This window comes from Hippopotamus amphibius, chromosome 2 (genome assembly GCF_030028045.1).
Source record: "Hippopotamus amphibius kiboko isolate mHipAmp2 chromosome 2, mHipAmp2.hap2, whole genome shotgun sequence".
Classification (NCBI taxonomy): Eukaryota; Metazoa; Chordata; class Mammalia; order Artiodactyla; family Hippopotamidae; genus Hippopotamus; species Hippopotamus amphibius.
In genome coordinates, this window is record NC_080187.1 from 64236815 (window position 1) to 64261578 (window position 24764).

Consider the following 24764-nt stretch of genomic DNA (forward strand, 5'->3'; position numbering starts at 1 on the left):
TCACTGCCTCTGGGAGCCTGGCCCTCTGTGGAGGAGCTCCAGGGGGCCTCCCTCTGTCGGGGTTCCAGAAACTGGAATATTGGGGAGACTCTGGGGTGGGGCCACCATGAGCCACCGAGCCCCTAACTTCTTTCCTCTGGGCCTGTAGACAGTGGTGGGACAACAGGGGCTCCTTGGTGACTGCATTGTTTATGGGCACCTCTGCCACTTGCCTCCTTCCCTGCATCCCACCCTAGGGACACAGCATCCCACCCTCAGACAGTGAGGTGACTGCACCCTCAGGGAGGAGGTGGACCCTGTGAGCAGGGCTGTACTTTCCTCCGGGGCAGGTGTGGACCCCCCTCTGCAGCTTCCACACTCCCCACCGCACACCCTCAGAGCTTGGAGGGCTTGGTCCTCATCCTCGGCACTGCTCCAGAGGGAGAGAAAGGCAGAGAGAGGGTGACGCTCCCAGCCCATCTAAGTCCCAGCTCCATGGGGAGAGAAGGGGCTTCTAGGGCAGGCGTCACCTCTCCCCACCAAGACATGGGGGAACGGTTTCTCCCACCTCTGGACTCGGGGCCAGCACTGCCCCCAAACTCGCTTCCTTTTTCTGACATGTGAACTTGTCTTTAACACTTTCTGGAGCCTGAGGGGAATTTCAACCTCCGCAAACCCTTGCCCAACAACCACACAAGTTCAAGGTAGAGAGAGAGCAGGAGAGGACTGAGCCAGATCCTGAGAAGCAGGAGGTCTTTAGGTTTAGTTCACCTTGACAGGTCCTGAATGCTGTTGCTTGTTTCTGTAGTGCTGGTATTATGGAACCTTAGGATGCAGTGAGGAAATTGGGGTGAGGGTGAGTATTCCATGCTGGGGTCAGCCTCCCTCCATGGCCCTGTCCCATCTGGAAGCCAAAGCGGACCCCTGGGAAGAGGGGACCCTGATCCCTTCCCTTCCCCCCAGCAGGGCACAGACAGAGGCCACCACCTCTCATGAGGAAAAATGTTTATTTCAGGAAACAATAAAGATTGTGGTAGGAAGAAGCCATGAGCACACAGAGCACGTACTAACTCGAGAGAAAAAAGGTTTTTTCCTGCACACTATGCATTTTTCCTTGGAGAAGCGGTTTCCTACCAGGAAAGCTGTGACCAGCATGTTCTGATTGAGCAGAAGAGGTGTATTTCTGAAGGAGACAGTGCCTTGGACAGTGAAGCGGATGGCCTGGGACACTCGTCACTCTTGCTGCATGCTGGCAGGCTCTCCCTGGGGGGGGGCCTGGCTCCCTGGGTGGGCAGGCCCACTTGCTGCCCCAGGGACTGGTCCACCCACTCCTTTTAGGACAGCTGTGGCCCATGGGGGTAGCGTGGTGATCGTGGGCTGTATCTCTCATCACTCTCCTTCGCTCTTGGTAGGAGAGAAACCTATGGTAGCAGTAATGGGGAACTAACGGGGCCTGGAGTTCCCCTTTGCACCAATTTAACTCCAAGGCATGAGGTCCACGGGGAAGCTCCATCTTCTCCACTAGGATCTGTCCAACAGCTGTCATGAGAGCCTGAGCCTCCACAGCCCCGCTGTCCTTAAACAACCTGCTTTTGACTGGCCCCTGGCTCTGGGCGGTGGCTGTTGCAGGCTTGCCTTTCTGCAGGGGCTCTTCTGGTGCTTTGCCTTTATTGGGGAAAATCCACTGCAGAAGGTGCTTAATCCTTTTTCTGAAGTGGCTTTCTGAAGGAAGCTGCCCCTTCTTTGGGATTAACTGGTGGGACATACTTCTTAGGGACTCTGCTGATTCCTTTTTCTGGCCAGGGTGGCTCATCCCGCATGCCTGGTAGGTCCACAGTTCTGCCAACCCTCTTTTACACTGTCCTAGTTTGGGCCTCCTCTTATTCTCTCTCCCGTCCATGAGGACAAACTTCTTGCTCTGGCTCTTGTATTGGGGCTGCTGTCTCAGGGCCTCCCGCTCTCTCTGGCTGCTCCCTCTACTAGACGGAAGATCAGAGAATATCTGGGAAATGGACGTGTCTCCACTGGACAAGGTCGGGGAACAGGACCAAGATTCCTGAGAAGCCAAGATGTCTGCGGCAACGAACATATCTGAGTGACTGTCTTTGAGAAGCGTGTGAGTGGCACAGTCTTGAAGGAGCACACCAGGTTCACAGTCTTGAAGGAGCACACTGGTGGCCCGGCTTTGAGCCTGTTTCTGCTGGTTTCTGAACACTTGGAACTCAAGCTCAGGAAACTGTGCATCAAAGAGTAGATCTTCTGTATTTGTGTCAACAGGATTTATATTTGACAAGGGGCTTTTATTGGACCTTGGAGATGGTGATCTCCTCAAATCCATATTAATGATTTGGGATTTGATCAGTGCACTAGATTCAAAAGTGTCTTTTGAAGGAGGGTCCCCCTCCATGGCCTCTTGGGCCCTGGAAAATTGAGGCCATGCGTCAAGGTCCACTACTGTCACGCTAGAGCAGGAGTCTGGGGAGGCCCGTTCCCCAGCCTCCTCCTGTGGCTCATTGCTGGCCATTGCTGGACGTGGACTGGGCTCCAGACTGCCTTTGTCAGCCCCCACGACAGACTCATTGTGCCAGATTCTGCCCACAAAATTGTATGTGGGGGTCTGAGAAGGTGGCTTGTCCTCCTGTGCAGTCAGAGGGGCCTCTGAGGGTTTACGGATGTCGCCAAGTGGAGACCGTCCCAGGGTCCCCTGGGTTTCCTCACTCATCCATGAGGGGGCTGGGAGGGGAGTCTCCAGGGGGGGAACTGCCTCTGCTGTTGTCACTTTCTCTCCTGGATGGGGCTGAGGAGGTTTTCCCAAGACCTCGGTTAACTGGGCTTTTGAGTGGTCCCCAGATTCGCAGGTGACTCTCAAGGTGGGCCCTGGAAGGCGTATGGGGTGAGCCTTCTTTAACTTCCAGCCGAGTAGAAACTTGAGGACCTTGAGGGGAAGGCCCCACCTGTGCCTCACCCGAAACCGTGTAATATGTGCTTCCAGCTCCTGTTGAATATGAGGGCCGGGGACAAGAGCCTCCTGGGAGGTGTCCACGGAGGCTTCCCCAGCCTGAGACGATTCTGGATTTTCTGTTTCCTTATGAGCTTGTGACTCTTCAGGAAGGTCTAAGACATGGGTGGCAGCAAGCCTTGAGCAATGGACATCCACAGGGATCCGACTCTCACGGATCTGCTCTGCCTTCCTGCCCCTAAGGACTCCTGAGACTTCTTCTGGTTGCTTCCTGCCTGGGCCCAACTCTCTTTCTGACTCAGGCTTCAGTTTTGGAACCTTTGCTGGGGGCCTGGCTGAGGTCATATGCAGATCTTTTAGGATCCTCCCCACACTCTGCCCTATATCCTGGCTCAGGTCCTTCCCTGGTGGGATCCTTGCTGGGCACCTGGACCTCATCTTCTGTGTGTCCTGGCTGCTTTGGCCTATAACTGCAGAGGGCCTTGAGGACCCCTTCTTGCCCTGTGCCTGACAAGGTCTTGGGAATTCACCCTCAGGCTGCATCAGATTCTGAGATGCTTGGATTCTGCAGGGCAGGCCGCTCTGTTGCTGCATGAACCTTTTCAAAAGGTGGTGCTCCAATTTCTCCCGAACCTCAAGGCTGATCAAATCCCCAGGAAGGACAGAGACAGAGCTCTGGGCCTGGAAAGATCTGCTTTCCTGGGAAAAGTTGGGAGTGACTTGGCTAAAGACTTGGTGAGATTTTTTAACCAAAGAAGGGAAAGTTCTCCCGCTTTCTAGTTTCTTTTTCAAAAAGTTACATTCCAGGTTTTGAATTGCCTTTGGGATGAAAGATTCTGCCTTATTTTGCATTGTTGTGGAATATAATTCACAATGCAAGTTTGGGTCCCTAATCTGGGGTTGGGAGGAAGATGATGGAATTGGGAGAGACAGTGTGAGATGGGGAGTGGTCTCTAGCTGGGCCCAAGGTGGTGGCTGACATTGGGATATGGTTAGAGTCAACGGTTTGGATCGGGCCTGGGTCTCCATGTGGGCTCGAGGTGGTGGTTGATATTGGAGTTTTGTTGGAGTCAACAATTGGTGTCGGGCCTGGGTCTCCATGTGGGCCTGAGGTGGTGGTTGACATTGGGGCCTGGTTTGAGTCAAGAGTTGAGTTTGAGCCTGGTCAACAGGGTGGGTCAAGGACTGGGCCAGTGATAGCTGTGAAGGTACTTGAGCTTGAATTTGGAATGGTTTGGCATTAGAGCATGCATTGAATAAGACAGAGTTTAACTCTAGAGGGGAATGAGCTACTGTGACAGTAGCCACCAGAGACTCACTGTGCAGAAAGGGGAGGCCCCAGAAGAGCTGGCTGCATGTCTTCTGTAGATGGTCCCCCAAAGTGTCAGGATCTGGGGGCTTCTCAGGACCAAGCTGCTGTTCTGGTTTGCCATTTATGCTCCAGAAGTGTTGGTGACCCAAGGTGGCCTGGTTGTCACCCACTGACTTGATCTCCTTCCCCAAAGAATTCCAGTGGTAGCCTGACTCCTCCCCCTTTTCTTTCTCCTTCCAAATCTTCTGTTCTACTCTTTTGGTGATCAATATCTCCAGCAGCTTCCGGATATCCGGGTTGACAAAAGATAAGTGACCAGCCTCTACCTGCATGTTTGTGGGGTCTCTCAAAAATGACGTCTCTGGTGGGTGGCGGGGACGTTGCTCTTGCTGAGACTCAAGGTGCATCAAGGTGGAGGGGCTCCAGGCTTTGGCAGCCACCTGCCCCCAGGACAGGGCTGAAATGGGACAGCTTGAACGGACAAGGCCTGAGATGGCTGGTCTCCAAGGGGAGCCTGGAGACGAGGTGGGTGGGATGGCGCCCAGTGGGAGTGCCAGGGAGTCACACTGAGTGAGGCTCAGCATGGAGCCTGGTGGAGGTGGGGCAGAGGAGGCTGTGGGAGGTGGAGGGCAGGCCCCTGCCTCAGGGGCGCATGGCGGGGAAGGGGAAGGAGCCAGTGGCAGGGGTGAAAGGCCGTCCAGGGGAAGGACGGGCTCTGGGGACTGAGAGGCACTCAGGGATGGACGTGAATGAATGGAAACTGAGGAGGTCACTGAGCCTGGGGAAAGGCTGGAGGCCCGAGGGAGAGGCCGCTTGGTCACAAGAGTTGGAGACGTGGCGGGAGCAGCCTCTTGCCTGCACGGCTGGTGGGCTCCAGCAGGTGCTGCTTTGCACATCTCGCCACTGGGATCTTGACCAGAGAGCTGATGAAAGCCGCCCTTGTCCGGGAGCCTCCCCCGGTGGCTGCAGGAGACAGGAGGCACAAGCTGCAGCCAGGAGCTGCCGGGGCCAGGAGGGCTGGGCAGGCCGGGCATGAGTGGGCACCTGCAGCCCGCGGCCCCACGCGGCCCCCATGCTGACATCACAGGGCTCCTGTGGTCCCTCAGCCCAGGGCTTTAGCCCCACCCACCCCCAGGGCTCCCCCTCCCAGCTCAGCCCCAGGCTGCCTGCAGCCCTGGGTCACACCATAGGCTCTGGAAGGAAGAAGAACCCAGGAGAGGAGGGGAAGATTCTTTACCTTTGCAGGAGTGACATCAGGTCCCAAACCTCTTCCAGCTCCTCCAGGCACTCTCTGCAAGCTGGAAATCAGCAGACGGGGTCATGGTGGTGAAGGCAGGGGCCTGGGGTCTTACAGGAGGCTGAGTGCAGTGTCCCTTTAAGGGAACACCTGTGGGAGACTGGAGCCCAAGCCCCAGCATCCAAGGCCACATGACCCCTGCCAGTGATCATGAAGCTCATGAAAGGGTTTATCACTTACAAAGTGCTTCCATGTCCATTACCTCCTCCCTGTGGGGGAGAATGGACAGGGGTCACCTCACAGAGGAAACTCAGCAAAGGTAAACGAATTGTCCACCGTTGGACCTGGAGGTCCCACCTCCCAATGCAGGTGCTATTGGTCCAATGCAGCCCACACTTGCCTGATGCGCCCCACCCTTTTCCAGGCCCCTCACGGCTTCATTCTGTGCACAGAATCTGAGAACTCTCTATTCTTCTCTCCTTCCCAGGTGTCTCCCTGGGGGTTCTGTTTCCTTAGGGACAGGTCCTGCCACTGGCATCCTCGGAGTCCGTGGAGCTGGGCCCTCAGGGCTGGGAGAGGTGGGGGCTCGTGCGTCGGGCACACAGGGCTGAAGGGCAGAACTTACCTTTCAAAGCTCCATCCTCCTTCCTACTCCTGCTTCTCCTCCTTGCCTCCATTTGATTCTGAGAGACACAAAAAAACCAGGAACTGGAACCCAATTCTCACTCTCCCCTCTCTAGACAAGCATCAGACACTTAGCATCCATACAGAATATGACTTTTAGTTTTTTTTAACGCTCTTTATTGGAATATAATTGCTTTACACAGTTGTGCCCGTTTTTGCTGTACACCAAAGTGAATCAGCTGTATTTATACATAAATCCCCATATCCCCTCCCACCCACGACTCTTTCCCACCCTTCCTATCCCAGCCCTCTGTAACTTTCTACTTTTAACTAACGGAGCTCTGTGGTTTTTGTTTCATTTTGAAAGCATATAAAAATATTTTCTGTTTTACTTCTTTGAAGAACGTAAAGGAGGATTTTCAATGTGAGATTCACCCACGATTTCTTTCGTCACTGTTTCTCTGCTCAGGGAACACACACATTCTCAGACCTGAGCTCCATCAGGTAGGTCTCTGCTTCCCGAGGCTAGGGCCCCACTCCAGCCCCTGCTATCAGGGCCTCAGCACTGCCAGCACATCAGTCCTCATCCATGACACCTGTTCATGCCATGGCTGGTGAACCGGTGCTCAGGGACCTGTCCTCTGGCTGAGATGACCTCAGTATCCAGTCCTTGGCCTCTGGTCCCTGTGTTTGGGACTTGCCCTGGAGCCCTCTGCCACACCAGGACAACTGGTCTGAGATCCTTGGATAGAAATCACAGTGTTCACTCTGTCCTCTCCCCAGCCTGGTTTGAGTCTAGAGGGATAATTTCCTATTCTGTCTTGAATTCTCTATTCTTTCCTGTCTCAGGCTTCTCTCTAGTTGATTCAGAAAATGGAGATAATAATAGAAGAGAAAATCCTCATTCTGCATCAAGGGTTCCTTACCTTCTTGATGTTTCCATGTTTCCTAGGAGGTGGTAAAGATGGATTATTCTGGAGATAAGGAAATAATAGGAGAAAGAACCCCAGTGTACACAGAAAGGCAAGTATAGTATCAATCGCCCAGGAAGTGGAACTGGAGTCCAGCCAAATAGCAAAAATGCTTTTCAGAGAAAAGAGAGGATTCTCCATCATCTGAATCACAACTGCTGCCCTCAGGCAACTGAGCACAGGGTGTGTACTTGGGGACTAAAGTCCTAGGCCCACATCATAGAGCTGTGGTCTGGTCACAAAGGGCTCCTGAGGGTGGGGAGGGAGTGATAGAGGAGGCTGGACCACAGCCCCTTCCCAACCATGCAGTCCCACAGCCTCATTCATCTACCTTCTCTGAGCCTTCCCAAACTACCTCCTCATCCTGGTAGACACAGACATTGGTCAGAGTTTGATTTATTTCACCTGGAACTCAGATAATACTTGGTTCCTTTGAGATCTCTACTTGAGCCCAATCAATAGCTTTTACAAATTTAGAGTTGTCCCTCTAATTTTGGTGAATCCCAGTAATTTTTACTTTCAGGATGGCCTTGTGTGTATCTCCAAATTTTCCGCATAGTATGTTTATGCCTTGCATCAACCCAGACATAGACCTTAAACTTCTTTAATACTTCTTTAGAAGTGAATTTTGAAAAAAAATTAAAAAATTAAATTTCAAAGTTCACTGTATTCAGCAATGGGAACTTAAAAATTAAAGCAATAATTCTTCAAAATTACAAAGCTATGAAGTAGAAAACAAATCGAAATAAACCTTCAAGTAAATTTTTCATAAGTTTCCAGCATCCTTGTTTCTGAAATCAATAAACTCCACAAAAACTTTTGGAACATTCTGTACAGATACACACACATTCTTTAACAAATCAGTCCAGCACTTTCAAATCTAGGAATCAAGCTTTTTTTTTTTCAGTTCAAAAGTCTTCCTTCTGTAATTGTTATAAGTTGGACTGTTAGCAGTCAATTCTCCTGGTCTTTGTTTATCTGGGAATATTTTTATTTTGCTTCTTTTTTGAAGGATAGATTTTCTAGACATAGAATCCTTGGTTGACAATTCTTTTCTTTCGGTTCTTTGAACATGTCATCCCACAGCCTTCCCTCTACTGTTTCTGATTGGAAGTCAGTGATTAATCTTACTGTGTTTCACTCGTATATGAAGAACAGTTTTTCCCTTACTACTTGCAAGATTCTTCCTTGGTTTTTCCACACTTTGATTTGTCTTAGAGTGGATCTGTTTGCTTTCATTTTACTAGAGGTAAAGTTTGTAGATTAATGTTTTCCATCAAATTTGGTAAGTTTTCAGCCGTTATGTCTACAAATATTTTTTCTTTTTTCCCTTTCTCTCCCTGATTTCTGAGACTCTCTTTGCAGATTTGATGGTGTACTTAATGGATCCCATGTTTCATTTTTTCTCAAAATCTTTTCTCTTTTTTACATTGATTTCTATGAATCCATCTTCAAGTTTATGGATTCTTTTTTCTACCATCTCAAATGTGCTGTTGAACCCCTGTAATCAATTTTTCATTTCAATTATTATAGTTTTCAGTTCCAGAATTTATATTTGCTTCCTATTTATATAATTTTTTAGCTCTTTATTGAGTTTCTCTATGTGTTGACTTATTATGATATTTTCATGTAATTCTTTAAACATGGTTCCCTTTAGTTCTTTTGGTAGTTATAGTTATTTATTTATTTACTTATTTTTCTGGTTCAAAGGATACCATCAAAGTTTTTATTTTTTTTTAATTTTTAAAAAAAGTTTTTTTTGAGGTACAGCAAAGTCAACCAGCTGTATTTATGCACATATCCCCATATCCCCTCTCTCCTGCAACTCCCCCCCACCGTCCCCTTCCCGGCCTTCTAAGGCATCACCCATCATTGAGTTGATCTCCCTTTGTTATACAGCAACTTCCCACTGGCTATCTATTTTACAGTTGGTAGTGTATGTATGTCTACGCTACTCTCTCACTTCGTCCCAGCTTCCCCTTCCCCCACTGCCCCCCCCAATCCTGTGTCCTCCAGACCATTCTCTGTATCTGCATCCTTATTCTTGTCTTGTCACTGGGTTCATCAGTGCCGTTTTTTGTTTGTTTGTTTTAGATTCCGTATATATGAGTTAGCATACAATACTTGTTTTTCTCTTTCTCACTTACTTCACTCTGTATGACAGACTCAAGGTCTATCCACCTCATTACATATAACTCCATTTCATTCCTTTTTATAGCTGAGTAATATTCCATTGTATATATATGCCACATCATCTTAATCCATTCATCTGTTGATGGGCATTTAGGTTGCTTCCATGTCCTGGCTATTGTAAATAGTGCTGCAATGAACATTACGGTACATGTTTCTTTTTGGATTATGGTTTTCTCTGGGTATATGCCCAGTAGTGGGATTGCTGGATCATATAGTAGTTCTATTTTAGTTTTTTAAGGAACCTCCAAACTGTTTTCCATAGTGGCTGTACCAACTTACATTCCCATTAACAGTGCAGGAGAGTTCCCTTTTCTCCACACCCTTTCCAACATTTGTTGTTTCTAGATTTTTTGATGATGGCCATTCTGACCAGTGTGAGGTGATACCTCACTGTGGCTTTGACTTGCATTTCTCTAATGATTAGTGATGTTGAGCATTGTTTCATGTGTTTGTTGGTCATCTGTATATCTTCTTCGGAGAAATGTCTATTTAGGTTTTCCACCCATTTGTGGATTGGGTTATTTGCTTTTTTGGTATTAAGCTGCATGAACTGCTTGTATATTTTGGAGGTTAATCCTTTGTCTGTTGCTTCATTGGCAAGTATTTTCTCCCATTCTGAGGGTTGCCTTTTTGTCTTGTTTATGGTTTGTTTCACTGTGCAAAAGATTTTAAGTTTCATTAGATCCCATTTGTTTATTCTTGATTTTATTTCCATGATTCTAGGAGGTGGGTCAAAAAGGATCTTGCTTTGATGCATGTCATAGAGTGTTCTGCCCATGTTTTCCTCTAGGAGTTTTATAGTGTCTGGCCTTGCATTTAGGTCTTTAATCCATTTGGAGTTTATTTTTGTGTATGGTGTTAGGAAGTGTTCTAATTTCATTCTTTTACATGTTGCCGTCTATAGTTATTTTTAATACTTTTATCTTTTGACCTTCATGCTGAAATTATAAGTGATATATTTATATGAGTTATAAGTGATATGTTATATAAGTGTTTTACTCACCACTATTACAACTTTAGAGTATTCTGAATTTAACTGTATACTTACCTGTCCCAGGGAGTTTTACAATTTGATATATTTTCTTTTTACTAATTAGCATCTTTTCATTTCAGCCTGTGGAACTCCCTTTAACATTTCTTGTAAGACTGATCTCATGGTGATGAACTCCTGCAGCTTTTACTTGTCTGGAAAATTCTCCCTCTCCTTCAATTCTGAATGACAACCTTACTGGATATTATTTCTTTGAATAAACTTTCTATCCCTTTCTCTGCCTCTCCTCTTTCTTGGACCCCTGTAATGTGTATCATTTGTCCACTTGATGGTGTTCCTTAAAGTAAGGTCCTTAACTAACCACTATTTTTCATTCTTTTCTCTTTTTGCTTTTTCTCTGATTAGGTGAATTCTACTTTTTTGTTGTCAAGTTTGCTGATACTTTCTTCTGCTATGTTGCTGTTGAAACCCACTGTTGAATTTTTCAGCTCAATATTTTTATTCTTCAGATCTCTGATTTCTGTTTGGTGGTTTTTAAAAATTATTTTCTATCTATTTTCTTCATTGAAATTCCTTCTTTATTCATGCATTGTTCTCCTGACCTTGGTGAACATTTTTATAAGCATTATTTTAAACTCTGTATCAGGTACAAGGGTGAGTCAAGAATCATCTGGTTGTTTCAGAACTTCTGTTGGCTGTACTGTCTTATCAGTGCTTTCCGTTCAAGGCTACTGTCTCCCCAGTCACGGCTGTGCACGTGTGAACATGTTACATCTGCTCATTTGTAACTGCAGTGCGAGCAAAAATGTATGCCCCCACTTGTGATTTACATGAAAGAAGAGCAGTGTGCAGTGATTCGTTTTTTGTGATCTGAGGGTGTACCTGGTGCTACTATTTATTGAAGACTTTGTGCACAGTGTGGAGAAAGTGTTTTGTAGCAAAGAAGTGTGTATGAATGGATAGAGAATTTCAAGGAATGTTGCACAAGTGTTAGCCATCAAGAAGGAGCTGGATTCACTTCTGATGAAGAAGTGAAGGCAGCAGTGCATTCTTGGCTTGCAGCTCAGCCTAAAACATTTTTTGATGAGGTAATATGAAAGCATGTTGACAGATGGATAAAGTGTATGAAAAGCAAGGAGATTATGTTGAAAAATGATGTATTTGTCTTTTCTAAAAGTTAATTAAAATAAATTCTACAGCCAGAGTGCAGATAATTTCTGACTCACCCTCATAAATCACCTCTCTCCATAACAATAAATCTGATCTGAAGATTTATCTTACTCTTTTGTTTGGAACATTGTCCTCTGTTTCTTCAATTTCCTTCATTCTCTATGTTGGTTTTGCACATTAGAGAGGACAGCCACATCTCCCAGTCTTGACAGGGTGGTTTCACATAGAAGATAAAAATCATCAATCAGCTCATCCTGGTTCTTGATTGTCTCTCAAATCCTGTGATTATTATATTACATTCTTTGTTCTTGGTACCTCTCAGTAGTTGAGGATGTTCAAGGGGAGGATCAGTGTCCCAAAAGGGAGGATCACAGTCAGCACCTGTTTGTAATGAGAACTCTTAAGATTTACTCTTGTAATAACTTTCATATACAATAGGAAGCAGTGTTAATTATATTTATCATATTGTACATTACATCCATGGTACTTACTTAACTGGAAGTTTGTACATTTTGACTGCCTTCATCTAATTCCCTTCCACCCCTGGTAACTGCAAATCTGATCTCTTTTTCTATGAGATTTTATGTTTGTGTGTGAAGTATAATTGACCTGAACACTATGTTAGTTCCTGTTACACAAAACAGGATTCGCTACAACAAAAGTGATTCGCTACATCTATACATTTCAAAATGATCACCATGATAAGTCTACTTACAATCTGTCACCATACAGAGATGTTGCCTGATTATTGACCATGTTCTCCACACTGTACATTTCATACCTATGACTCATTTATTTTTCAACCAGAAGTTTGTACTCTCACCTAGTTCTCTTCCCCAACCCTCTTCCCCTCTGGCAACCACCTTTTTGTTCTCTGTATCTAGACCTGTGTTTGTTGGTTTTTTATGTTTGGTTACTTTGCTTTGTTTGTTTTTTAGATTCCACATATAAATGAAATCATATTTATCTTTCTCTGTCTGATTTTTTTCACTTGGCATAATACCCTCTAGGTTCATCAGTGTTGTCACAAATGGCAAGATTTCATTCTTTTGTTATGGCTAATATATATATATATATATATATATATATATATATATATATATATATAATATACAGTTACACATGCCACATCTATTTATCCATTCATCTATTGGTGGGCACTTAGGTTGCTTCCATATCTCAGCTATTGTAAATAATGCTGCAGTGAACATAGGGGTGCACATAGCTTTTCAAATTTGTGGGGTTTTGTTTGTTTCTTTCTTTGTTTTCTTCAGATAAATGCCCAGGAGTAAAATTGCTGGATCATATGGTAGTTCTATTTTAAATTTATTGAGGAACCTCCATACATTTTTCATAGTGGCTGAACCAATTTACATTACAATTTACATTGTTTGGTACAATTTACTTGTTTGGTAGAATTCCACTATGAAGTCATCTAGTCCTGGGCGTTTGTTTGCATGGAGTGTTTTCATTACTATTTCAATTACACTACTAGTGATCAGTCTGTTCAGAATGTCCATTTCTTCCTGATTCAGTCTTGGAAGAGCATATGTTTCTAGAAATTCACCCATTTCTTTTCACTGTCCAATTTTTTGGCACATAACTGTTTGTAGTATTCTCTATGATTTTTTAAGTTCTGTGATATCAGTTATAATTTCTCCTCTTTCATTTCTTATTTTGCTCATTGTGTCCTTTCTCTTTTTCTTCTTGATGAGACTGGCTTATGAAATATGTTTATCTTTTCAAAAGCCTAGCTCTTGGTTTCATTGATCTTTTCTGTCAAGTTTTTGGTTTCTCTGTTATTTATTTCCTCTCTGATCTTTATTATTTTCTTGGTTTGTTCTTTTTTAACTAATACCTATAGATGGTAGGTTAGGTTGTTTATTTGAGATTTTTCCTTTTTTTTTTTTTTTTGAGATAGGCCTGTATTGCTATAATCTTCCCTCTAAAAATTGCTCTTGCTGCATCCCATAGATTGTGGGAAGTAATGTCTTTATTTACATTTATCTCCAATTATTTTCTGATTTCCTCTTTGATTTCTTCATTGATGCATTGGTTTCTTAGTAGCATGTTGTTTAGTCTCCATGCATTTGGTTTTTTCCAATTTTTCTTGTAACTAATTTCTAGTTTCATACTGTTGTGTAAAAAAAAAAAAGAGCTTGACATAATTTCTATGCTCTTAAATTTGTTGACACTTGTTTTGTGGCTTAGCATGTGATCAGTCCTGGAAAATGTTCCATGTGCACTTGAAAAGAATGTGTATTCTGCTATTTTGGGATGGAACGTCCTATAGCTATCTATTAAGTCCAACTAGTATATGTGGTTTAAGACAACAACTTCCCTACTGATTTTCTATCTGGATGATCTGTCCATTGATGTCAGTGGGGTGTTAAAGTCCTCTGCTGTTATTCCATTATTGTCAATTTCTCTTTTTATGTTTATTAATATTTGCTTTATATATTTAGGTCCTCATATTAGGGTGCATGTGCATTAAATAAATTTTGTATCCTCTTTTTGTATTGACCCTTTTATCATTATATACTGTGATTCTTTGTCTTTTGTTTCTTACTTTATTTTAAAGTATGTTTTGTTTTTTCTGTTTGAGATGATTGCTACCCCAGCTTCCTTGCTGTTTTCAATTGCATGAATTTTTTTTTTCCCTCTCTTCAATTTCAGTCTGTGTATGTCCTTAGCTCTGGGGTGAGTAGATTGTAAGCAACATATAGATAGGTTCTTTTTTTTTAATCCAATCAGCCACTCTATATCTTTTGATTGGAGCATTAATTCTATTTCCATTAAAAATGGTTATTAACAGCATTACTGCCTCTTAGCTGCCAAACGTTCTCATGAAACGTTTGGCAGCTATGAAAACACACCTAACTTACATTGAAGACTGACTTATTAAAGGTGTTGCAAGATGAAAAAAAAAAGGTTATTAATAGGTATGTATTTATTGCCATTTTATTACTTGTTTTCTGCTTGTTCTGTAGTTTTCCTCTGTTCTTTCCTTTTTCTTTTAGCTTTTTCCCTGTGATTTGACCATTGTCTTTAATGAGATACTTTTATTCCTTCTTCTCCAGTTTTTCTGTTCCATTGTTTTCTCCAGTGTATCTGTTGTCAGTTTTTGATTTGTGATTACCATGGAATTGCCTGCTGATGTATAGTTATATATTCTTGTTTTAATCTGGTAGTCATTTAAGGTCAAATACATTCTAAAAGATCTACATTATTTGCCCTCCCTCCCCTGGTCTGATTTTTTCCTTCACTATACAGTTTATATAAAGAAAAGTGTTAATCCATGTTAATATTTGTGAAAATTATTGCATGCAGCAGTACTTTCTCTAGTATCTCTTTTTCTTATGTGAATTGTCCCTCTTTTCTTTTCTTATTTCTAAATATGTACTTTTGAAAAAGACAAACCAACATGTCATAGACCTATACATAATCAATTCCTTAGTTTCATATTATAGATATGTTATAAGAATGGATATGTCACATGGCTTTAGAATGTTTTATAAGAAAAATGATTAAATGATCAAGACCTAGTTACTAACATGCTTAGGTTTTTTGTGAAGACATTGGTTGGTTCTAAATTAACAATCATTTTCATCAAAGAAAATTTGAGTGATTATATATTAGTCTTGGAAACTAATAATAGCATTATAAATTTGGGCAATTAAAAATACCAAATAAATAATAAAATATAGAATAATTATTTTAATCCTATTACTGACAGTAGGATGAGAAAGGGGAACTCCTGTTGTGGTGAACAACTTATAGCATGTTAGAGTTTCTTTTTGATCATTTTTTCTGTCTCTGAGTTAAAAGAAATTATTAATTAAAATCTGTAAACTCACATATTATTTTTTTTCAAGGTAAATTGTGCTCAGAGACTGAGATGGTCTTGCCATTATTTTATTCAACACAGGTTCACTGTGGCAATTAAAATCATTTAACAAAGCTAATAGCATTCAGGATAATGTCTCTTAATAAGCCAATAAAGAAGTAGCATATTACAAACCAATGAAGTATTAATTATAATATTTTTCCAGGCAAGTGTAGGGGAAAGAAATAAAGTCCAAATTTAGCCAAAGTGTATCTTTCTACTAGTTGCTTTTCAGGAGAGACAGCTTAAGCCAACCAAAAGTTGACATCCAGCTGTCAGTGCAAAGGTAAACTTTTTTGTTGGTAGAGCACTGTATCTGGGGAATGAAGATGCTGGTGTTGACAGGCAAGATAAGATTTGCAGTGCTGCTTATGGCTTTCACGACTGCCAAGTGGAGACAGGCCTTGTCCAGACAGGAGCTAATGGTCCAAGGTCTGCAGAGAGCTATTTACTTCAGCAAAGAGTTGCCTTGCTCAGAGCAAACACTCTGGAATAGTCCTCACAGACTCTTGGTAGTTATAGTCTAAATGTCCCCTTGCTTCTTCACACATTTCTTTTGATAAGCCCCCATCAGTGCCCCTGATCAACTGAGCTACTGAGTGATTCACAACTGCAGATGCAGAGAATGACATCCTGACAAAACAATTTCACTTTTTATATCAAAACAATTTATAAAAACACCTTCATTCTTATATCAAAGTTGTATCCTGCAACTTAACCAAATTTGCTTACTAGTTTTAAGAGTTTTTTAATGACATCTTTATGGTTTTCTATATATAGTATCATGTCATCTGCAAATAATGACAAATTTTACTTCTTCCTTTCCAATGTGGATTCCTTTTATGTCTTGTCCTTTCCTTTCCTTTCCTTTCCTTTTTCTTTCTTTCTTTCTTTCTTTCTTTCTTTCTTTCTTTCTTTCTTTCTTTCTTTCTTCTTTCTTTATTGGCTGTGTTGGGTCTTCATTGCTATGCACGGGCTTTCTCTGGTTGCAGTGAGCAGGTGCTACTCTTCATTGTGGTGCACAGGCTTTTCATTGCAATGGTTTCTCTTGTGGAGTATGGGCTCTAGGCGCATAGGTTTCAGTAGTTGTGGCACATGGACTCAATAGTTGTGGCTCTTGGGCTTTAGAGCACAGGCTCAGCAGTTGTGGTGCACAGGCTTAGTTGCTCTGAGGCATCTGGGATCTTCCCAGCCCAGGGCTTGAACCCACATCCCTTGCATTGGCAGGTGGACTCTTAACCACTGCACCACCAGGGAAGACCCTATATCTTTTAATTTTCTGATTTTTGTGGATAAGACTTCCAATACTATGTTAAATAGAACTGGTGAGATTGAGAATCCTTGCTTTGTTCCTGAATTTAGAGGAAATGCTTTCAGGTTTTCACCATTGAGTGTGATGTTAACTGTGTGTTTGTCATAAGTGACCTTTATTATGTTGAGATAAATTCCCTCTGTACTTGATGAGAGTTCTTATCATGAATGGATGTTGAATTTTGCCAAATGTTTTCCTGCATCGATTAAGATAATTGTGCAATTTTTATCCTTTTTTCTTTGTTAATGTGGTATATCACATTGATTGACTTGCAAATATCAAAACACCCCTGCATCTGTGTAGTAAACCCAACTTGATCATTTCATATAATATTGGATTCAGTTTACTAATATGTTGTTTAGGAGTTTTGTACCTATACTCATCAAAGACACTGGCCTATAATTTTCTCTTTTGCAGTGTCTTAGGTTTTGGTATCAGGGTAATGCTGGCCTCATAATATAAGTTTGGAAGTGATCCCTTTCTATTTTTCTTTTTTTTTGATGAGTTTAAGAATGATTGGTATTAGTTCTTTTTTTGAATATTTGATAGACTTCACCAAGTAAAGTTGCCTGATCCATAACTTTTGTCTTTTGATTCCTGATTCAATTTTGTTGCTAGATATCAGTCTGCCTAGGTTTTCTGTTTCTTTATGATTTATTATTGGTAAGATATATGTTTCTAGGAATTTATTCATTGTTTCTAGGTTGTCAAATTTGTAGGCATATAATTGTTCATATTAATCACATGAACTTTTGTATTTTTTTGGTGGCAGTTGTTATATCACTTCCCTAATTTCTTATCTTGTTTATTAGAGCCCTCTTTTTTTTAATGAGCCTAACTAAAGGTTTGTCAATTTTCTTTATCTTTTCAAAGAAGCAGCTCATGATGTCACTGATCTTTTCTATTGTTTTCTTAGTCTCTATTTTATTTATTTCTTCTCTGATCTTTCTTATTTCCCTCCTTCTAATTTGGGGTTCACTTATTATTCTTTTTTCTAGTACCTTAAGGTGTAATGTTAAGTAATTTATTCAATATCTGTCTTATTTTTAGAGGTTGGCAGTTTTTGCTAGGAACTTTCTTCTTTACATGATTTTTCTGCATCTCAATGTTTTGGTATATTGTATTTCCATTTTCATTTGTCTCAATGTATTTTTTAATTTCCTTTTAAAATTTCTTCTTTGACCTACTGGTTGTTCAGTAGCATGTTCTTTAACCTCTACATTTTTTCTGAATTTTCCAGTTTTCTTCTTGTAATTAATTTTTATTGTCATATCATTGTGGCTGAAAAAGATGCTTGATGTCATTCAGTCCCTAAATTTGTTGACTCCTTCAGTGGCCTAACATATGATATATCTTGGGAATGTTCCATGTGTCCTTGAGAAGAATGTGTATTCTGTCGCTTTTGTTTGGAATGTTCTATTCATATTTGTTCAGACCATATAATCTAACGAGTAATTTATGGCCAATGTTTGCTTATTGATTTTTTGTTTAGATGATGTATTGATGTAAGTGTGATATTAAATTCCCCCACTATTATTGTATGCTCTCTTTTTCTCCCTTTGTGTCTGCCAATATTTGATTTATATACATAGGTGCTTCTATATTGGGTGCATAAATATTTACAAATGGTATATTCCTGTGTTGGAGTGACCCTTTTATCATAATGTGATAACCTTCTTTTTCCTTTATTGCAGTCTTTGTTTTAGAGTTTATTTCTCTAATGTAATTATTACAGCTACCTTAACTTTCTTTTGATTTCCACTTGCATGATATATCTTTTTCCATTCCTTTACTTTCAGTCTGTGTGTCCTTATGTCTGAAGTGAGTCTCTTATAGGCAGTATATAGATGGGCCTTGTACTTACAACCATTTAGTCACAGTATACCTTTTGATTGGAGAACTGAATCCATTTACATTTAAAGTAATTGTTTATAAGTATGTATTTACTGCTTTTTGTTAATTTTCTTCTGGCTGTTTTATAATTGCTCTATTCTTTTCTTCTTGTCTTGATTTCTTCCTTTGTGGGTTGATGACTTTTTCAAGTGATATGCTTAGATTCCTTTCTTATCTTTTGAGGATCTTTGATAGGTTTTTGCTTTGTGGATACCATTGGGCTTGCATATATCAACATATTATAAGTCTTTTAAGTTGATAACAACCAAACTTTGAAAGCATTCTAAAGCTTTCTATTTTTATTCTCCTCACATGTGACATCTTTCTATCTTGTGTATCCCATAAATGATTTTTGTAGTTAGTTATTTTTATTATTTTTTAACTTTCATACTAGATTTATGTGATTAATTCACTGATTTACTATATATTTACTTCTAAAAGTGAGATTTATAATTTTATATATTTTCTTGTTACTTATTAACACCCTTTCTTTTCTCCTTAAAATTCTCTTAACATTTCTTATAAGGCTGGTTGGTGGTGATGAACTCCTTTAGCTTTTGCTTCTCTGGAGAAACCTGTCTCTCCTTCAATTCCTAATGATAATTTTTCTGGGTAGAGTACTCTTGGTTAGAATTTTTTTCTTTCAGCACTTGGAATATATCATGTCACTCCTTTTTGGCCTACAAGTTTTCTGCTAAAAAAATCTGATGATAGGCTTGTGGGAGTTCCCCTGTACATAACAACTTTTTTTTTCTATTGCTGCTTTTAACATGCCCTTGTCTTTAACCTTTCATATTTTAATTATAGTGTGTCTTGGTTTGAGTCCCTTTGGGTTTGTCTAATTTGGAACTCTCTGGGTTTCCTGGGTATAGATGTCTGTTCTTTCCTCTGGTTAGTGAAGTTTTCAACCATTATTTCTTCAAAGTTTTCTGCCCTTTTGTCTGTCTCCTTCTAGGACCCTTATAATAAAAATGTTATTTAGCTTGATGTTGTTCCATAAGCCACTTATCATCACTTTTTTTTCCATTCCTTTTTCTTTCTGCTGCTCTGATTGGGTGAGTACCACTGCCTTGTCTTTGCATTCACTGATTCTTTATTCTGCTTCATCTAGTCTACCTTTGATCCTTCTAGTGAATTTTTCAATTCAGTTATTGTATTCTTTAGCTTTGGGACTTCTGTTTGGAACTTTCTTATACTTCATTTCTTTGTTGAAGTTCTCATTGAGTTCACCCACTCTTCTCTTGAGTCCAGTGAGCATCTTTATTACCAACCCTTTGAACTCTTTATTACAGAAATTAGTTCTTTCATTTTTATTAGGTTTTTTCCTGAAGTTTTATCTTGTTCTTTGTTTGGAGTACATTTCTCTGTTTCTTCATTTTGCTTGGCTGTCTGTATTGGTTTCTGTGTTAGATGAATCAACCACTTTTCCAAGTCTTAAAGCAAGGGTCTTATGTAGATGAAATCTGTTGTTCAGCCCTGCCCTAGCTCTTGGTTTTCGCCCAAATCTTTGTGATTGTCCAGAAAGCCTGTTATACTTTTAATAGCTCTCGACAGTTGAGGGTGTGCCAAACCTGACAGTGTCCCAAAGGAGGGAATCTCATTTAACACCTAGATTTTGGCTGCTTAGAAGCCTGACCTTCAGGCAGTAGCATTTAAAGTATGCAAATATATACAGCCCTGTGGTACTTTTAGCATAAGCCCTGCTGGTTGCCAGTACCATTGATCTGGAGGTGTCTTCCCAGCAGCAGTCAAAAAAAAAGTTTCCAAAATAGTATAAATCTCTTTTCTAGGAGATACGTGCAAGCTGTAGTGAGGCAGAGGGAGAATGCCAACATGGTGTCCACTGACCTACGTTTCCCGAGAGCAGCTCTCTAGGCCCTTAAGTGTGTGCCAGACTTGAAGACTATCCCCCAGGCCAAAGCTCCAGAACAAGCACACAGGCCTCTTTGCTTGTCCTGCACAGAAAGTCTGGGGTGTTTTTCAGTCTGTTGTCTGTGCAGTGCCCTGGAGGTGGTAGCCTGCCATGAACTCTCTCTCCAATTGTTACAGTCCTAAGGGTCTCAGGAACACAAGCCCCCTTGGTCACCAGAGCCAGGTTGTCGTGGAGCATCCCCTGGGCAACATCCATAAAAATCTTGGCACCAGGTATAAAAACCAGGGCACCAGAGATTTAGATAAGAGCTCCCTTCTGGGAGATACTGTACTCTATACTGTAGCAGAGGGAGAGCACAGAGATAGCAGCCAGCCTCTGAGTTCTGTGGAAAGGATGACAGTCAGGCCTCAGATGTATGTTTAAGTAGAAGCTTACCTTTCAGGCTGCATCTATGATGATTAGCAAATAGGCCTCTTTCATAGAGAGACTGAGCTCCTGGGCCTGTTGCCTCTTGCTGTGCTCTGCAGTAATTATTGAAGAACACTTTTTCTGTTGGTTACTGTCCTGTGGGACCTGTGAGTATAAGCCCCTTGGCTACCAGGGGCAGGACATGTATAGGCATCCCTTGGTGGCAGTTGCAAAAATTGGGGTGCTGGTCAAGGGCATAAGCTACTTTCTGGGAGATACTGATGAGGTGGTGTAAGGCCAAGGGAGAATGCAAAGATTGCATCCACTGGCCTCTATTCCTGGAAAGCTCTTCCTTAGGTCCCTGGGTGTGTATCAGACCACAAGTCTTCTCAGGCCAAAGCTCTTGGACCAGCAAACAGGCCTCTTCCATAGAAAGACAGGGACATCTTTCAATCTGTTATTTGTGTAGTGCTCTGGTGTTGGTAGCCTGCTGAAAAGTGTCTCTCTGATTGAGATCAAGGAACACAAGCCCCATTTGTCTCCAGAGCCAGGTGACCAAGGGGATTTCCTGGGCAATAGCTGCAGAAATCATGGCTCCAGAACCCTGTAAAAGTTTCCTTCTGGTAGATGCTAGTGCTCTGGAGTTTGGTAGAGGTAGCACACAAATATGCTCTCTGCTGACTGTAGCTAGGCAGCAAGAGTGGAGTGTAAAGATGGTACCCACCATGAAAGAAAGAAAGAAACAAAAAAAGAAAGAGAAGAAAGAAAGAAAGAAAGAAAGAAAGAAAGAAAGAAAGAAAGAAAGAAAGAAAGAAAGATGGTGCCTGTTGTCCAGAGCAAGGCAGAGGGAGAGCATAAAGATGGCATGCCTGCCAATCTCTGTCCCCCAGGTGCTCTAGCAGGCTCTTAGATGTGTGTATTAAATTAGATGTCTGCCCCGCAGGCCAATGCTTTAATACATGCAGATGAGTCTCTCTCCCTTAAATTCTGAGCACAATGGGCTGGGCCCTTGGGTGGGTGAGTGCGACGCATGAGCTCCTTTAAGAGCTGTTTCTTATGGGGTCTTGTAGATGCAATCCCCATGGTTTTCAAAGCTAGATATTTTGGGTGTTCACTACTTAGATGCAGGTAATTAAAATTTGGGTTACCTGTGTGGGGTCCAAGCCCTTTGCTACTCAGTGAGAACCTCCTAGTTTTGAGTTCCCTTCAATTGTTTGTTGCAGTGCTGGGGGTGGGGTTTATAGAGGGATGTGTCCCCTTTTCTCATATCTGTTTCTTGTTTGCCTAATGTGTAATTGCTGCTCAGCCAGTCTTTAGCACTTTTCTGAGAGGAAATTGTTCCACATGTATTTGTAGACTTGTTTTGTCCATGGAAGGAGGTGAGTAAAACATGTTCCTACATCGCCATCTTGAACCAGAAACTTGACAGTGTTCTTTCTGTAACGTTTCTATTTCAATTTTCTATATTTAAGACTTGAAATTAGGAAAACCAATAAATCTACATGTGGAAATAAATAAAAACCAACCAAATGGAAATAAGCCAAGGTTGTTTGTACAGTGCTTGCTTTAACAAAGGAGTCAGCCACTATTACTTGCATTGGGCAGAGATCCAAAGCCTGCCAGGGTTAGGGAAAGCTTCATAGGGGAGATAAGGGAAAGTTTCAGTTATGCCCTGAGTAGCGGCTGTTGTCACTGGGAAGCTGGTGGCAGCTAACTAGCAGTAGAGCATCCTATGTGATTGGTTAGGTGTACATACTTGCATTTCTGTGCTTTGTCCTAAGTTGGAAGCAGTGAGAAAAATTAGACAAGTTGTTATTTATTAATCAAGACCTGGTCATTTTGGGCTGTTACAGGGGTTATTGTTCGGCATCCTTCTTTGTTGCTGGAGATAGCAGTCTAATTTCCTACAAGTATGACTGACAGCAGGCTGGCTTTCTGGGCTGACTACTGTAGATAAGGGGGTGGTTTTGTGGGCTGGTTCTTCAGGTTGTGGGTCAGATTTCTACTCTTATACATGGTCAAGCCATTGTCCATTTGTATATTCAGTCTCTCACACACTTATTTTCTTCACAGAAGCATATGATAACCAAGGATCTTTGCCTGTGGTATCATCTATCCCTGCCTTTCATTCACATGAAACATACTTTAGTGCAGATAATTTAGTCTCTCCACTGTCCCATTAGGGATAAGTGATTCACGGATGCCCTATCTTCTTTAAAGATGCAACCAGAAAAATTCTGAGGGAAGGCTGTCCCTGACAAGAATGACCTTCTTTTTCTTTTGTTCAAAGCCTGTGCATTTACTGATGAAAAGAAGTCTTTGTGTACTCTAGCTGTAGCTACTTCAAGATTCTCTTCTGGTATTTCTTAGACCTTGTCTTAACTCTGTCAACAGATGTGGCTCATGAGACCACGATGGGCCTTTCCTCTTTGACACTGTTTAACTTATATTTCACTTTTAATTGTACCCTCAACACAAAGAACACATCATCATCAGTGGGTAAGGAAAGGAAAGTTCGCCCCATCATTGGTCTTTATTAGAGACACATCTATTATGAAGAACTAATGTTCTAGTGAAAGCTAAGCTCTTCCTCTTCTGTTCCTTTTCTGCAGCCTCCTTTCTAATTTCACAGACATTTGGCCCAGATGAAACATGAGAATCTTCTAGTGTGTAATTATAAGAGCTAATGACTGGCATCAGAGTCACTGTTCCCTGGCAGTGTTCTATTCACAACATCTCCAATAAAGAAAGAGGCCCAACCTAGCCTGCTGAGACCTGTCTTACACCCTAATTCCTACTCACAATAGGATCTTTCCCAAGCAAATGCTTCTCCAGGCACTTCAATTTTCTTTTTCAATCCAGTTTTTCCCATGAGGTTTCTCCTAAGACCAATATTGTACACTCAATGGCTTTGACCACCTCAGAACTCCCAGGAGATATATGAGGCTAATTTCACATATTGACCTTCTTTTTCTTGAAAATTATCACTCACTTTTTTGTGATGTCCTTCCAACCTAATCAAAGTATGGACCAGTATCTCCAGGGCTCCCTGGGGAGAAGGGAGATAACATGCAAAGTCCCAGAGGATTTGCTAGGGGAATATCGAGAACAAGTGAAACAGACCTCGATACATTGGCTGTCACCCCCAATGAAGAAGCATGTGGGTTACTTGGGACATCTGAGTCTTTGATGTAATAATTTGTACAACCTGAAAGGAAGGAGTTATAATTATGTCAATCCAGGCTGAGAAGCTTTTTTAAAAAAAATTAAAATGTGGTGTCTAATTGCAAAACCTGAATTAAAAGAGCATCTGGATCGTTACGAAAGCCATTGAAAACTTCAAGTTTACAGTTAAGATGTACTTTATGCTACAAATGTGAATATTGTAAATCCCTTCTCCTCCTCCTCCTCCTCTTCCTCCTTTTTTTCCACCCATACTTCCCCTGAGATTTCCTTGAGCTATATTTACCCCGTGTTACTCTCAACAATTCACCCAGTTTCAATATTTTTACTTCTCCACTATAATCCTTTGGACAAGGGAAGATTTAATTTAGCTAGCTCTTTTCTGTTAATGCAAAAGCTAAGTATTCTTTATGGAGACAGACCCTCGGCCTGGGCTCTTCCCAGAACTCCTAGCATTTCTCTTCTTACCCTAGATTAGTACAAGAGGTGGCATTTCAGTTCTCTGTCTCTAAATGCTGCTGGTCCCTCTCCACAAGCATGAAGACCTTGGCCCAATGGGGCCTGTGGTCAGGACTCATCAGATTCACATGCAGGGGACCACAGCCCTCCCTGTCCTCTGATCTGTCTGAGGTCTTGGAGCCTAAATCCTAACTCATCTGAAATAGCTGAATGTGTGGTCATTTTGTTGGTTTCTTTCTTTCCTCTGATATGACTGATTAGAGTCCAGATACCTGGCTGTTCCTGTCAAGTGTTTTCCAGTTGGCCGGATCCAT

At 41.8% G+C, this 24764-nt stretch overlaps 1 protein-coding gene across 1 annotated transcript; it reads right to left on the reverse strand.

Annotated features, from left to right (window-relative positions):
- Positions 1-24764, reverse strand: LOC130844363 (spermatogenesis-associated protein 31E1-like). Its single transcript, XM_057720648.1, has 6 exons — positions 24723-24764; positions 7038-7085; positions 6113-6170; positions 5488-5548; positions 1428-5213; positions 1-142 (listed from the first exon to the last, which is right to left on the reverse strand). Exons 1-6 carry the CDS (start codon positions 24762-24764, stop codon positions 1-3), a joined length of 4137 nt encoding a protein of 1378 aa, XP_057576631.1.